The sequence below is a fragment of the Equus asinus genome, chromosome 8 (genome assembly GCF_041296235.1).
Source record: "Equus asinus isolate D_3611 breed Donkey chromosome 8, EquAss-T2T_v2, whole genome shotgun sequence".
Taxonomy (NCBI): Eukaryota; Metazoa; Chordata; class Mammalia; order Perissodactyla; family Equidae; genus Equus; species Equus asinus.
Genome location: NC_091797.1, coordinates 87,351,891 through 87,368,235, shown reverse-complemented (window position 1 = coordinate 87,368,235; position 16,345 = coordinate 87,351,891). Strand labels below are relative to the sequence as shown.

At 43.7% G+C, this 16,345-nt stretch overlaps 1 protein-coding gene across 1 annotated transcript in view; it reads right to left on the bottom strand.

Moving 5' to 3' along the window:
* Positions 1 to 16,047, bottom strand: part of MYO1H (myosin IH) — a 45,543-nt gene extending 29,496 nt beyond the window's left edge. The window contains exons 1-11 of the mRNA XM_070516809.1: positions 15,917 to 16,047; positions 12,068 to 12,266; positions 11,089 to 11,169; positions 8,956 to 9,135; positions 6,224 to 6,322; positions 5,089 to 5,202; positions 4,695 to 4,766; positions 3,411 to 3,530; positions 1,460 to 1,527; positions 1,027 to 1,132; positions 654 to 734 (exon numbers count right to left, since the gene is read on the bottom strand). Of these exons, the coding sequence (XP_070372910.1) occupies positions 654 to 734; positions 1,027 to 1,132; positions 1,460 to 1,527; positions 3,411 to 3,530; positions 4,695 to 4,766; positions 5,089 to 5,202; positions 6,224 to 6,322; positions 8,956 to 9,135; positions 11,089 to 11,169; positions 12,068 to 12,266; positions 15,917 to 16,047 (1,251 nt within the window). The remainder of the gene's footprint in view (positions 1 to 653; positions 735 to 1,026; positions 1,133 to 1,459; positions 1,528 to 3,410; positions 3,531 to 4,694; positions 4,767 to 5,088; positions 5,203 to 6,223; positions 6,323 to 8,955; positions 9,136 to 11,088; positions 11,170 to 12,067; positions 12,267 to 15,916) is intronic.
* Positions 16,048 to 16,345: the final 298 nt, after the last annotated feature.

The window sequence follows — 16,345 nt, the reverse complement described above, 5'->3', positions numbered from 1 at the left end:
TATAAAGTAGAGGAAGATGGGCAAGGATGTTAGCTCAAGGATGTTTGCTAGGGCCAGTCTTCCTCAGCAAAAAGAGGAGGATTGGCAGCAGACGTTAGCTCAGGGCTAATCTTCCTTAAAACAAACAAACAAACAAACAAACAAACTGATGTCTGAATGGAAACAACTGTGGATTCAAGGACACTGATGTTCTCAGAAGTTGCAAGAGTGCAAGACAAGGTGGTCACAGGCCCATCCCAAAGAGCCTCAACTTGGGATCAACGGATGTTCTTTGTAAAGACTTCCTTTGCATTCTCTGGCTTCCTGCTCAGGGTTAAGCTTGAAGGCAGCCCCTCCCCAGTTGCTACTGCACACCGGCCCACCCTGGGTCCTCAGGTCTCCCGCTCATCCTTCCCTGTCTACAGAAGATAGAGACATGCACGCCTTCATTCCCAAAGGCTTCCCTTGCTATCTCCCAGTGGGCTCTAAGTGAGGTCTGTGAACCCAAATAAGAGAAAGTTCAGCCTAGAGCTCTGAGCAAGAATTCAGCAAAACAGCTCAGCTCCAATAATCCAGTGGATCCACCCTCAACCCTTTGTAAGCATGGGAAAAAGTCCTTCCACGTGTTGCAAACACCGTACAAACGGGCTCTGAGTCAACATTAATTTTCTCACCAGAATGGAAATGATCCCTTTGTGTCTCTCTTCCACCAGATCACAGATGATCTTGTTGTTGAAATACTGAATTGGCTCCCACTAAAATGACAAAGGGGAAAGACGTCTCCGAGAAGGATTTAGATGAGCATGATGTGTACTTCTTTTAAATTGATTTTCAAAAATTTTTTCTCAAAATCTGATCTTTATCTCTAACATTAAAAAATAATACTTTCTGAGGATCAAAATAATTTCCCAGGAAATAAGCAGAGAAGGAGTGAAAGACAGTTCTTAGCATTAATCAGGAAAAATCGCCAATGAAATAATATTTCTCAAGTAAATGTCTTTAGCTAGACAAAGAAATCAAATGAGGAGAAAACATCAAAATGTTTACCTCTATATCTTCCATCTCATATTCTGCCTGTTCTGCTTTTAGGGTTCTCTCAATTAAGAGTTGCTGGAGTTTCTCATTGCAGTAATTTATACAGAACTGTTCAAAACTAGAGATATGAAAGATTTAAATAACTAAAGCTACACAAGCAGACCAATTTTTAAAAATTTATTTACTTTTTTTTAAGGATGCTTTTTAATACAGAAAAAGCAAAGTCCTTGTTAATCAAATAATTTACTAAATAGGTAAGAGTCAAGCTAAAAGATGTTTGCATTTCTTATGGTTATTCCACTTCTGGAATGGTCCACGAATTAGGAGCTATGCCAATCTGGAGAATTTTTCGAGATGGGAAAATCAATTGCAATAACGTTAGGGATGGCTTAAGCCAGATTGAGACCTTAAAGGACCAGGGACCAGTAGGTCAAGACAAACTCACCCATTCTTGTCGAAGACTTCAAAGCCGTAGATATCCAGCAATCCGATCACAGTTTTCTTGGTGAAATCCTAGTGAAAATAACACACGACGTTAATCCTTAGGTCTTTTACTTTGCAACGCTCAAAACCCGGTAGCTGCGCCCAAAGCTGGGCCCTGGCTGCAAAGCTCATGCCTTCTCTCTCTCCAGTGGTGGCTCACGGAAGAGCCTTAGCACGGAAACAATTCCCCCAGCCCGCTCCTCCCGCCCGCAGCCAGCCCAGGCCCCAACCCAGCTTCCATAACCGTCATCAGGGTCCCAAGAGCTTCCCCCACTGAGTCACTTCCTTGCCGCAGCCTCCCAAGCCCATGTCCAACCCGGGAGAGAGAGAGAGACCTACAGACAACAGCCAGGGGGAGGTCTATGCAGGAGAGAAGACAGGTGGCATGGACACCATTTTAAATAGAGGACCGAGTGCTGTCAGGTAAAGATGGCTATTAAAAAGCACGTGCTTTTTTTTTTTTTGGAAAGGGACACAATTTAACATTCTGTATGGCGTAGGGAATTGATGCCTCCCAAACCCGTCCTTTGCATTCTGCCTCCATGAGTTTCAACACATCCACCTACCCGCTGCTCTTGTATCATTTCCTTAATTTCTAGCTTTGAGTAAACTCCCTTTTTTATCTAAATAATTCCACTTAAAAAGGAAACATGACCTTAGGGTGAGTTCAGAGTCATTTTTTCTTGTTCTTTTTTGTGGGTGTGTGTGAGGAAGATTGTCCCTGAGCTAACATCTGTGCCAATCTTCCTCTACTTTATGTGGGATGCCACTACAGCATGGCTTGATGAGCGGTGCTAATTCTGTGCCTGGGATCCAAACCTGTGAACCCCGGGCCACCAAAGCAGAGCCCGCAAACTTAACCACTATACCACCAGGCAGGCCCCTATATTTTTTCTTATACACATGAAAATATACTGCTGTTAAAATGGAAAGTTTCTGTCTGTGCTTAAAGCCATGTAGCATACTGCGAATGCTGTACGTCCTACACTTTGTGACACACTGCAAAAATCATTCAGCGTGTTTGCAACAACATGGATGGACCACGAGGGCATCATGCCAAATGAGATAAGTCAGACAGAGAAAGACATATACTGTATGATATCGCTTGTTTGTGGAATCTAAAAAAAAAACAAAACAAAACTGAACTCAAAAAAACAGAGAGTGGGATGGTGGTTACCAGGGGCTGGGGGTGGGAGGATGGGAGAGACGTTGTTTAAGGTTACAAACTTGCAACTAGTGGATCAATAAGTCCTGAGATCTAACACACAACACAGTGATTATAGACAGCAATACTGTATTATAAACATTAAACAAGCTAAGAGACTAGATCTTAATTGTTTCCACCATTAGAAGAAATGATAATTATGTGACACAACAGAGGTGTTAACGAATGCTACAACTGCAATCATATTGCAATATAAATGTATCAAATTAATATGTTGTATGCCTTAAACTTACACAGTTATATGTCAATTACGTCCCAATTTAAAAAAAAAAGAAACTCATCAGAGCTCCACATCTTCACACTAATTTTGGAGACAGACATAAATAAATAATTACTTGTATTTATACAATTATAGTAAATACCACAAATACCTAGAGCAATTATTATAATAGAGATTTATTCAAACTACAATGAGGGGCGTAGAAGGAGCAACAAGCTCTTCCTGGGAAAGTGGGAGAAAAATGGGAGAGAACATTTAATCTGGAGTCTGGAGTAGGAGTTAAAAAAAAAATCACTCAGCATGAATTTTTGTGAACCCACTGTGTGCTGGAAGCTGGAAATGTAGACATGGAAAGACACCGTCCCTACCGAGCTTACAGTCAATTCCCACAGCCTTTACAGTAACAATGATTATACAACATTATTACCACGTCAGTGAGAGCATGCCATCCAAGACGTGTGGACTAACCTTGTTCACTAAGGAGGAATTGATTTTGTTGACCAGCCAAGTAAATGTTCGTCCGTAAACAGCCTTTGCCATTGCATCTCTAGCACAGACAGAGAGTTCTAGTGTCAATGGGCATATCACCTGAGAAGAACGACAGGTGCATCATTACAGGGAAAAGAAAGAAAGAAAGAAAAAGCCTCTGAGTTTTCCAACTAGCCTTTAATGATGACTACTGAGAGATATGCAGCATTATTCACAATAATCAAGAAGTGGAAGCAACCCAAGTGCCCATCGAGGGATGAATGGATAAAGAAGATGTGGTGTGTGTGTATATATATATATATATATATATATATATATATATATACACAATGGAATACTACTCGGCCATAAAAAAGACAAAATCATGCCATTTGAGACAACATGGACGGACCCTGAGGGTATTATGCTAAGCAAAATAAGTCAGAGGGAGAAACACAAATACAGTATGGTTTCATTCATATGTGGAAGACAAACAAACACACAGATAAGAACAGATTAGTGGTTACCAGAGGGGAAGGGGATGGGGGGAGGGTGAAAGGGGTAAAGGGGCACACATGTATGGTGACAGATGGAAACTAGACTACCGGTGGTGAGCACGATGCAGTCTATACAGAAACTGAAATATAATAATGTACACCTGAAATTTACACAAAATTATAAGTCAATATAACCTCAATAAAAAAAGTAATAAAAACTAAAGAAAAAGAAAGAAAGATACGTGATGGGGGAGATGACACTCCCATCTGATGTGTTATGCAGTAGCAATTTCTTGAGCACCTACTATGTGCCAGGCACTGTGCTGGGCTGCTGAGATACAGCTGTGATCAAGACAGACAGTTCCAGCCTTTTCATGGGGAGGGGGAGGGGAGAGACATTTAATGAGAGGCACAAAGAAGAGTCACAGTTGCCCCCAAGCTGAGAGTGACAAGCCCTATAAGCAGATGCATATGGTGCTTTGTTGGGGGGGGGGGTGGGGATGAGCAGGGAAGGCTCCTTGAGGAAGTGACCCGGGAACTGAAGGATAGCAGAGGAGACAGCATGTGCAAAGACCCCGTGGAGGGGAGGCATGGCGAGTGTGAGGCATGGAGAGCTAGTGATGGTGTGACGGTGGAGGATGGGGAGGTTAAGGCAGGAGATACTGGGGGGAGCTGGACCTGCAAGACCTGGTGGGCAGGGTTCAGGGACCTGGCCTCCCCTAGGGTCACCATCTGCTGGCAGCAGTGGCAGGGGGACAAGTGCATTTCCACCCAGAGCCCTTTTTACCTCCTCAGTTTTGGCTTCGATCTTTCTGTGGGTGAGAGCTTCCAGAAGGACCGATGAGTGGACCCCCAGGAGCTGAATAAATGGAAACCAAAACGCCATTGATTGACCAGATTTGATTTTCGTAATTCATAAAGAGTTCATGCAGTTTCCAGGCCCAGGGTCATCCACCTTGACCGACAATTATGCTTTAATGCAAAACAGACCACATTCGGTCTTTCACCCAACTCGCTTTCTCCCACTCCCTCACTGCCCCCACACTCTTTGAACCGCCTGACCAGTATCAGCTGGAAGAAGATGGTGCTGGCCATCTGGGACGTGGGCATGCAGCTGCCTCGCTCCCGTCTCCCGCCTCTCCCCCTCGGAAAGGGTCCAGACCTCCCAAGCGGACCATCACCTTGGCTATCCATTCGATCTCGTGGGTGTGTGGTACGGTGGCGCGGCCTTGGTGGTTCTCTTCAAAACAAACGTTCCCCAGGTGTAGGACACTGGCAATAATTCCAAAGAGATTCTAGGAACAGGGGAGGCGGTGAAGAGGACAGGGAGAGAAGATGGCTGCCACCTAATTGATAAACGTCATCAGAGATACCCAAGGGAAAACCGCGCCCCCTTCCTAATTCCTGCCCCCACCTCACAGAAGCGGGAAGGGGGAGGAGGAGCCGCAGCCCAGGGCGGGAAGACGCCTCATTCAATCTCCAGTACGGGATACTTTTATTTTTATATCTACTCCCCCCCCCAAAAAAACCCATTTAATGTTCAAATACCCTCTCTGATCATGCAAGGTTTAAATTATACTTCGGTCCTTGAAAGAGCAACAGTTTTAACCATCAAAAAAAAAAAAGACGTAAAAACAAAATGTTTATAAATCCTACAATTTGTCCTAGTTTGTTCCAAAATAAGAGCGTAAAGGATAATTCTACGAGAATTCATTATCTATGAGATTCCGTGAGATCTAAAAATTTGAGATTGGACTTGAGGGAGGAAAGGACATGACCTCCTTCTTGCTCACAACACAGGGAAAGCACAGGGCTGCCAGATAAAATGCGGAATGCCCAGTTAACACTGAATTTCAAATAAGCAATGACTAATTTTTTTTTTTTTTTTGAGGAAGATTAGCCCTGAGCTAATGGCTGCCAATCCTCCTCTTTTTGCTGAGGAAGACTGGCCCTGAGCTGACATCCATGCCCATCTTCCTCTACTTTATATGTGGGACGCCTACCACAGCATGGCGTGCCAAGTGGTGCCATGTCTGCACCCGGGATCCGACCGGCGAACCCCGGGCCGCCGAGAAGCGGAACGTGCGAACTTAACCGCTGTGCCACTGGGCCGGCCCAAACAACGACTAATTTTTTAGTATAAGTTTGTCCCAGGCAATGTTGGGATATACTTATGCTAAAACATTGGTCATTGTTAACCTGAAATTAAAATGTAATGAGGCCTCCTGTATTTTTATTTGCTGAATCTGGCAACCCCACTGTGCAATCAGCAAGAGACTGGGTTCCCTGAATCCCAGACCTTACTGGGGCCCGTACCTCGAGGTCATCTTCAGTAAAATCGATGACAGAAAAAGCATTGGAAACAGTTTTCCAGTCATTCTTGTCGTTAATAGATGACTCTTTGGCACAATGACCCTGTTGACACAGAATTGGGTCACTTAAGGGCATTTCTATAAGGACTGTTAGGCGTGTGATCACTTATTCCTAAATCAAATGGTTTTCTCTACAAGCACCCAAGACCTGGTTTATACTGTTCTGAATTGTGAAAAAATGGGTTTTATTCTAGTTATCCAGCACACGATGGTTTGTCAACTGCTGCTTTTTTTCAAACTTATTCGGAATTTTATCTCTGTTCTGGGAAAACTTTCAAAGTTACATTTTAGTGGTATATCTCTTTGTATATGTTTTTAAAAATAGTTTTTCTCGCCATTTTTGCTAAATAAATGGAAGATGTTTATCTCAATAAACGTCTGCTGAAACATGCAGGGAAATAGTGCCTAAATTCAGAAAATAAACTTGACTTCACTGCAGGGCTAGATGGAAGGAGACCCTTGGTCAAGGAAATAAAAGTGTGGCATTTAGAGAAACAGAGATTACATGGAAATCATCACCAGCGGAAGTGTGAACCACTAATTCTAGAATTTGTCCTTTAAATAAGTAACAGACCACCAATGTCACAATTTAAAGAGAAAACATTCTGGATGAGGGTTTTTTACTATTTTGTTTTTGTAGTACAAGGTATTCCGAGTTTCCTGGTTGTCTGAAGATTTGTTATCTTAAAAGAGTTCCTTCTTGCACCGGGAAACCAAACGTGTCGCGCCATGAAGATATTCACCCATGAACAGGCCAGCGTTAAATCTGTGGCCTCCCACACACCCCTCCCCAGGCAACCAGCAGCACCCGCTCTGCCTCCCACGAGCAGTCCTTCCAGGACACCCAGAGGGTTGGAAGCACTGCAAATATCCTCAAAGTAAAACCACAAAGTTTGCCAAAATTACGGGAGATCAAGAAATCGATTAAAATAATGCTGGCGAACTGCTTGAATTTTCATTTTCAAAGCTGCTGTAGCATGAGGATCTGGCCAAATTAACCTGCCCAGAAAAAAATTTACAAGGGTTAAGACATGATATGTTCCAAAAGAGAAGGATTTGATTATCAAAAGGTTAGGGGTTAGCCCAGTGGCCGAGTGGTTAAGTTCGCAGGCTCCGCTTCAGCGGCCCAGGGTTTCGCCAGTTCGGATCCTGGGTGAGGACATGGCACCGCTCGTCAGGCCATGCTGGGGCGGCATCCCACATGCCACAACTAGAAGGACCCTCAACTAAAATATACGACTATGTACCAGGGGGATGTGGGGAGAAAAAGCAGGGGAAAAAAAAAAGATTGGCCACAGTTCTTAGCTCAGGTGCCAATCTTTAAAAAAAAAAAAAAAAAAGGTTAGCTAAAGCCCTTGGGAAAATGGAGGAAGACCTTAAATATTTTTACACATTGATCCTCTCTGATCACACTGTGAAAAAGCCAAATGCGATGCTACCATACAGCTTCATTGGAAAAATTAGATCCTCAAAAAGAAGGTGAGGAAGATTGGCCCTGAGCTAACATCTGTTGCCAGTCTTTCTCTTTCTGCTTGAGGAAGACTGGCCCTGAGCTAACATCCATGCCCATCTTCCTCTATTTTCTATGTGGGACGCCGCCATAGCGTGGGTTGATGAGCAGCGTGTAGGTCTGCACCAGGGATCTGAACCCTTGAACCCCAGGCTGCCGAAGCAGAGTGAGCGCACTTAACCACTACGCCACCCGGCCAGCTCAAAAATCAAATTTGATTGATTGTTTGTTCTAAGAATTAGTACAAAGTTTATTAAATATAAAATGAGATTCTTTTATCTTCATTATTTAGTTTTATTTTTCAAGACACATTTCAGTCTTCTTTTCCTCCATAATTTACCGTGAAATGTTGGTCCTCATTTTACAAGATTCACTTTTTAAGACCTTGTTCTCTTTCTTAAATGATGTCCCCGCTTGCCTTCTGCCAAGTCAACTCTGTTCAAAGCCAGGCCCAGCAAGGAGAGAAAAATCCAAAAATCTTCGGGCAAAAAGGTGCTAGCGACATCAAATACTGGTAGATGGCACAATTTGGGCATTCTAGAACCCTAGTGCCGGGAAGTTAAATTCTGCGAGCCGATTTTATAACACTAGATCCGGGATTGCTTATGGGAATGGCCTGGACTATTTCTGTAAGGGAGAGTGTTCGTCCTGCAGCTAACAATCCCCAGAATGGAAGGCAGGAAGGTGGAGGAAGTCTTCTCCGAACTAGTTTTGAAAGCAGAACGAAGCGGCGCAGGTGGTGGACACAGACGGACAGTGAGTTTCTATCACACCTGGACGGGTGGTTCTTACCTTGGCCGTGCATTAGAATCACCGGGGATTAACCGAATTACATTTAATCACAGGGAAGGGTTTAAAACAACCCTGATGCCCAGGTCCCCGCCCCAGACCAATGAAATCCCAATTTCTGGAGGGTAGTACCCAGGCATTCGTGTTTAAAAACCTTCTGGGGCGATTCTAATTGTAGCCAGGGCTGAGGACCACTCTCCTAGATATTGGTCACCTTACCAAGATGATATACCTGCCAGGCGTAAAGGGAGGGGTAAGGGAAGTGTCAAGAAACCAGTCCGCAGGTTACCTCCAAAATGGTAATGAGAAAGTTCTTGAACATCCCATGGAGGGGCCCCCACACACATCCCCCAAAGCCAGGTGCTGGTCCATCCAACCTGCGAGAGATACTTATACAGCTGGGGGTCTCGCTCAAGGCCCAGGTAAGCGAGGAGCTCCTCTTCGCCCCCCTCTAGCAGCTGGTAGAAGATGTGGAAATTCCTCTCGCCCTGGTTCTGATAGACGACTCGAGACTTTTCTATGAGGTAACTGATGATATGCCCACCTACAGGAATGCCCTTCAAAACAGAACAAAAAGTGCGGTAACGACAATAATCCAGCCACTCTCTTCCTGGCGTCTTCTGAGGAACAGAACTTCTGAATTTGCATGAAGTCTGATCTATCACTCTTCTATGACTAGTGTTTTCTGGGCTCCGTTTAAAAAAGATTTTTGCCTTTCCCAAGATCATGAAGATATTTTCTAGTTTTGCCTAAAACCATGATTGTTTTACTGTTTACACTTAGGACTGTGATCGATCACTATTTAATTTTTGTATAGGGAAGGAGGTAGAAGGTCAAAGGTCTTTTTTATCCATGTGGATTTCCAGTGGACCAGCACCATTTATTGGAAAGAAAATTCTGTCCCTACTGAATCACAGAGGTGCTTTTGTCACAAGTCAGGTGACCATATACATGGCAGTCTTTCCGGACTCTGTTCTAGTCCAGTGGCCTGTTTATATCTTTCTGCCAATATCACACTGTCTGAATTATTATTCTTAATAATATATCCAATAAAGGGTTTGTATTCCAGAACATATATAGAACACTTGCAAGCCAATAGGAAGAAACAGACAGCCCAATTAAAAATGGGCAAAAGACTTTAACATAAAAGCGGATTTTTAAGCAGCCAATTAGCAAAACTTCATTAATAACTACGAGATACAAACTTAAGTCACAGTGAGAAACCACTATACGCCACTAGAATGCCTGAAACTAAAAGGATTGACAATACCAAATGTTGGCAAGGGCGTGGAGCAACTGGAACTGTCATTAATTATGATAACATTGCTGGTGAGAATCCAGCAATGCCACTTCTGGGTATGTACCCAACACAAATGAGTGCTTATATTTACTAAAATACAGGCACGAGGATGTTCAGAGCACCATGTGCAAGAGCCTCAAACTGGAAACCCAAATGTCCATCAAGAGGGGAACAGATAAATGGTGATAAAAGTCATACAATCGAAAAATGAACAACCGCTACATGCAGCGACATGGATGAATCTCACAGACACATTGATTGAAAGAAGCCAGCAGCAAAATAGAACATACTATGTAATTCCATTGACATGAAGTTCAAGAACCAGCAAAATGAATCTATTATGGAGGTCAGAATAGCGATAACCTTTGGGAAGAGGGATATTGTTAGAGAGGGGTAGAAGAATGTTCTAGATGCCAGCAATTTTTATATCTTGATCTGAGTGGTGATTACACAAGTAGAGACATAGGTAAAACTTCAGTGAGTTGTGCTCACGATTTGTGTCATTTTCAGTATGTGTGCTGAATTTCAAGAAAAAGTTTTAAAATTTTCAGGGTCTATGCGCACTCCACCAGAAGTGCATGTATCAGCCTCCGGGAAACCCTAGCCAGGGTTTATAAGAAATGACATCTCACTGATCCACAGCATATGTTCCCAAGACCCATCCACGTTACGCGTAGCTGTCATTCATTTGCTCTCACTGCCATGCAACACCTCCCTGTGTGAGCATCCCACAATTTAACGAGCCATTCTCCTGTCGATGGCCGTTCAGTTCTCTGCAGCTGTGTTGCTTGTTTCCAGTGCTTTTGCCACCATGAACAGTGCTGTTGGAGGCACACTTGTACACCTGTAGCAATATCTCCAGGAGTAGAATGGCTCCACCTTAGATGATGTGATTTCAACTTCACAACATATTGTTTCCCAAATGGGTTGCACCAATGTACACCCCACTAGCAATATTTAAGTGTTCCTAATGATCCATATCTTTGCCAACACCTGGTATTATCAGACCTAATTTTTGTCCATCTAGAAGGTATAAAATTGCATCTCATTGTGGTCTTTATTTGCATTTCCTAAAACTAGCACTAATCTTGGGTTTTTCAACTATTTGAGCCAATAAATGCCCTTCCTCCTTTAAGTTGTCTCGGGTTGGGCTCTCGTTGCTGGCAAGTTAAGGGGTCCCTGTGAACCAGGAACAGGAACTTCAATGTACCTTAAAGTCAAACTGTATGTCCATATACTTTCCAAATCTGCTGGAGTTGTCATTCCAGAGCGTTCTGGCATTTCCAAAGGCCTTGAAATACAAAATAGAGGAGAAGGCGAGAAGCTGAACCAAATTGTCATTCACTGTCATTTAAGCTCACCACACTCGTCAAACTCCTGATCCAAACGACATGCTTATTATGAAAATGGAGGAGAGAGAGGGGAGCCAGGGATAAAAGCCATACGTTATCTTCTACAAAGGAATCACTAACTACAGAGGGTTTGATGCCAAATACTGGAGTTGGACCCAGAGAAAAGAAGGGACAAATATCTTCTCCCTCAAACCCAATGTAGAAACAGCTTAGAAATGGCCCAAGGAGAGACATCCACGACCCGAGGCCCTTTCTACTCCAGGAGGCACAGTTCCATCACCAGACCCCTTTTTATATCAAAGAGGTAAATTTTCAGCGCAAAGGTCAACCTTCAGCCGTAAACATCTTTTACACAATGGGCAACAGAAAAACACAGGAGAAAATAAGCCATTCAAAAGCATCCAGCAAGTCAATGAATTGCAATAGGAAAAATAATAATAAAAATGATTTTAATTAAATAAGAAAATATTAATAAATAATAGAGCATTACTTTAGTGCTTACTAATTCTGCTATGGGCGTTTTATGCATCCATCTCATTTAATCCTCCAAACCTCCTCACAGGTAGGTACTAGGAACAGACCCATTCCACAGATGGGGACCAGGCTCCGGGACATGGAGCGATTTGCTGAAGCTTGCTGGTGCGTGGCTGCCCTTGGATTAGCATCCACATTTGCAGGACTTCCAGGTCACGCCCTTAACCACAACATTACCCGTGAGACCCTTCTTCTTAACTCCCAGAGACCCGCCTATTTTGACTGACCTGCCCAGGCAGAGGGTTCCTCTTCCTTAGTGACCTCCCTGGAACATCCCTCTATAGGTCCTCAAAGATGGCTTACCTCCAGCACTGGATTGGAGAGCAGCAGTCTGTCACGGGCTGTCTGTAGTGACTCGGTCATTGGGCAGGTCACCGCAAAATACTGGAGAATCTTCTTGGAGGCCTCCGTTTTCCCCGCTCCGCTCTCTCCAGAAATGAGGATGAGGTGGTTATTTAGCTCGGAGCACATCATGCGGTAGGCGTTGTCAGCGATGGCGTAGCTGAACAAGGAGTGCGACAGAAACAGAAAGAGTGGGAAGTGGTTTCAATGCTACTTCCCTTGGGGCTGATGCCCACCGGAGCGGAAGGATGAAGTATGCTGGCCCCAGGAAGCCACATCCAGACTGTGGTACGAGGACACTGGGCTCAGTCAGATGTCAAACGCCCACCATGACCCATTGATGGATGGCACATAAAGTGTAGCAGACTGCAAAACTCAAATAGTAGAAAAGATAAAGTGAAGAACTGGAGAAGTAATGGAAATACTTTAATGCAACAACTTTATTCTTAAAAATCCATCAACATTTCTCATAAGGATAAACCAGATGCTAAATCACATCCCCAAGAAACGCTGTATTAACTGCAGATGGAAATAGCATCTTGTTTAAATATTAAATAATATGATCACTACAATAAGATCACGTTTTCTCTTTCTCTCCAAACACAGTATTAAGAGTGTAGAGACAGGAAACTAAAAAGATTTAAAAACCTCCATGATATCTTTAGGACAAGAGGTCAAACTATTATAAGGGCTTTATCACCAAGATGAGAAACCAAAGCTTGGAGGTCTCCCAAGACTAGAATCTTTGCATGTGGCCGAGTTTGAAAGGTGGCTATTTCAGAAATCGCTGGTGATGGTGGTGATACAGAAAGGTTTATAAATGCCTTGGGGGGTGGGGGCGGGGTGAAGAGATGAGTCATCAAGAAAAATGGAGTGAGAACTTAAATATTGGCCCAGAAGTCAACCAGGGAGGGGAACTGAGAAATTCAGCAAAGCCCAGGACAAATATAGATCAGACAGGAAACTGCTTCTCTTATGGATCTGCAGCCCTGGTAAGTTTCTACCAGTGGGCACTCCTCTTAGTTGCCATGACACTCAGGCACCAGCAGATGGCATGATAGCAAACCACTTCCCAGAGAAGACACCTCTCCAGCCACACTTAGATTTCTCAGCACTTACAAAAGATTCCACCTCTCATCTTATTTAAGCTGAGATTCAGTAATGATCTGCTGGTGTTTTCTACTGCATTGAAAGATTTATTTCACAAGAAAGTACCAGTTTAAGTGAGGTACAAAACCTAATGAGCACGCATCAAGGATTTGGATGGATGGATAGGTGGGGGGATGGATGGATGCATGCATGCATGGATAGATGTATAAATGCATGGATAAGTGGACAGATGGATGAGTGGGTGGGTGGGTGGATGGAGGGAGAGAGGGAGGGAAAAAAGAAAAACAGAGGAAGGAAAGAAATAGAAAAATACTCCTGTTGATGACCTAATGGGTGTTACTTACACATGTGGTGGCAGTTCAAAGAAATTGACCCCTTGATAAAGTTCCATCTGGCTTACAGTGTAGATTCCGAGCTCCTGGTACGGATTCACAGACACAAGGAGGGTCCCAATATATGTCTAGAGGAATGGACCAAAGCACTAGTGAGGAATTCTGGGGTGCAAATGGCTACAGCAAACGAACGTCACATGCTATGACCCTCATGTATTCATTCAGTCCTGGGGATGTAACACAATAAATAAGACAGGTGGGGTCTCCGTTGTCATGGAGCTTACATGGGAGGGGGACAGACGAACAAGGGATCGAGATGCTTCAATGAGAGCATTAAGAAAGGTGTAAACAGGATAAATGAGAGAGCGAATGACCAAGGAAGCCCACCTCAGCTCGTGGGCTTGGAAAGGCTTCTTCAAGGAGGTGACACCTGAGCTGAGACTTGAAGGATGAGGAGCCAGTCACGCAAAAAGTTGGCAGAAAGGGTGCGTTAGGCTGTGGGGACAAGGGTGGCAGGCCGGCTGCACTGAAGGCCAGCGTGTGTGGAGGGGGAAAAAGGAAAATGATAGAAGACGAAGTCGGAGAGGGAGCGAGTTCAGGTCACACCAGGTGGGAGGCATTGAGGGTTTATGCAAATGCAGTGGATGGCTGAGCCAGAGTCCCTACTGAAACGGACTGCCTGTCCTGCTCTGTTACGTGAAATGGCTTTAAGAGGGGACCACCAGGATCTGATTCTTGTTTCAGAAAGTTTCTCTTAGAGGTGACTGAGCAGGGCGAGCACGCATACCAGCCATCTCAGACTGGGCAAACGCTCCCACCACTGGCATTTATCTCCCTAGATTCTAATGTTGGATTCTATTCATATCCAAGTTTTTGAAGTACTTATATTTGCAATATAACCACTAATGCAAAACTTCTTCGAATACAATTACGAATAAATGAAGATCTAAGCTCTTACATAGAAAAAATAAATATCTGGGTTCCTTTGAAATACTTTCAGATTCGGAATCTGTTGTGCTTTTCACTTCAGAGTGTCAAACTCAAGCCTATGTTAAATTAGCCTAAAATCATTCCAACGAATGTTTCCAATCTCTAGGACAAAGTCAAACAGAGAACCTGAACAGAGAAGAGTATTTTGACTAAAATCCTGCATTGCGTCAATCAGTAGACATCTTCCAGGGTAGAACGTAGTTTCTGAAACTTGTCTGTTCAAAGCGGAAACATTTAGTTTATTCACGATGATTCTATCATCCCATTTATACTTCTCTCTATCAATGGATGTTTCTTCACTGCTTACCCAAAAATTCTATTTCCACGACTGAAAATACATACTCTGAGAAGCACCTTGCTTATTTCTTTCGGTAACCTTGGGTTCAACACATTGATTAAGTCACAGGCACCATTAAAACAAAATAGCTACAAGACAATTTAAAAAATTTTTAAATATTTTAATACTGGTTCTGATCACATAATTTACTTTTAGCAAAAGCTAATAAAATCTCAATAAAACTAAATTTAATAACACCCCACCACACACAGAGAGACTCTGTGAAGTTTACCTTAGAGGAATTCACATGAAAATTGATTTCTCCAATCGGGGTGGGGTGATAAATGGAGAATTTAATAAAAATTGACCACCAGTAGAAACAGCCAGACCAACCTAAGAAGAGTCGTGGTAAATTGCTGCCATCTTGACCGTTGAAGATCCATGAGATGTGGTGGCCATCTTTTATTTTTGCCTGCCTGGCACCTAGTCTCCCCTTCTTCCAGCAGATTCCTTTGAGAAACCCTCTTCTCGAGCTCTCAGTCCGTACAGAATGGTCAGGGGGGCCATTGGCCTCACCCCTCACCTCCAAGGGTGGGCTTGGGTAAATAGCCTGGCCAATCAGAATATTCCTCTTTCCTAGCTATGGGCATTGGCCAATCAGAGCCAACCAACATATATGTCTCCGGGCAGACTTGTTTCCTTCTCAGTAGCAACTCTAAGTGCTACTTTGTCAGCCTGGTTCTGCCGGCAGCCATCTTGCCACGTTGCAGAGAAGGTGCCCAAGGAGGAAATTGATGCGTAAGAAAGCAGAAAGCTGGGAAAGAGTGCTCAAGACATCATCTGAGACCCTAGATCTCTTCCTGGCCCCTAAAGTTACATAGGTTGATAGATTCCCTTTCGGGGCTTAAGCGAGTTTAAGTTGGGTTTCCGTCACTGGCGGCCATAAAGACCTTAACACAAAGGATCAAAGTTCATCTGATTTGATCCCTCCACCCCTCCCTTTAATGGCTATCTTAATAGAGTGATATTGTTCACGATCGTCAAGACTGTGACGGCAGGGAGGGAACCACTACTGTAGAAAAGGAGCAGGGAAATGAGTACGTTACATAGATGAGATTCTTGTTGAACCGCTTGCGAAGATTGTCCAGAAAAGCAGATTCGCTGGTGTGCGCGTCCAACAGCACAAAATCCTGCACCCCGACCTTGTCCCGGGCGGTCAGCGCGCCCTCCATGTGCAGACGAATGTGCTTCCTCCTCACGTCTTCTTTCTACGGGAAACGGAACAGTCGTCAGCAGCTCGTTGATTCTGTAATTTCCATTGCACCTCTCATAGTGTGGAAACAGCAAGGTGCTAAGTCCTGGCGATAGGAGAGAGCCAAGATTAAATTATGCTGTCTTTCATTAAGAGTTAACAATCTGTTAGGGATACAGGAGGATGACAGTGAAAACAGTAACAATAGCAGCGGCAGCTGACAGAAACTGAGAGTTTACTGTGTTAGGCGCCACTCTGTAAACCTTGACATGTGTTAT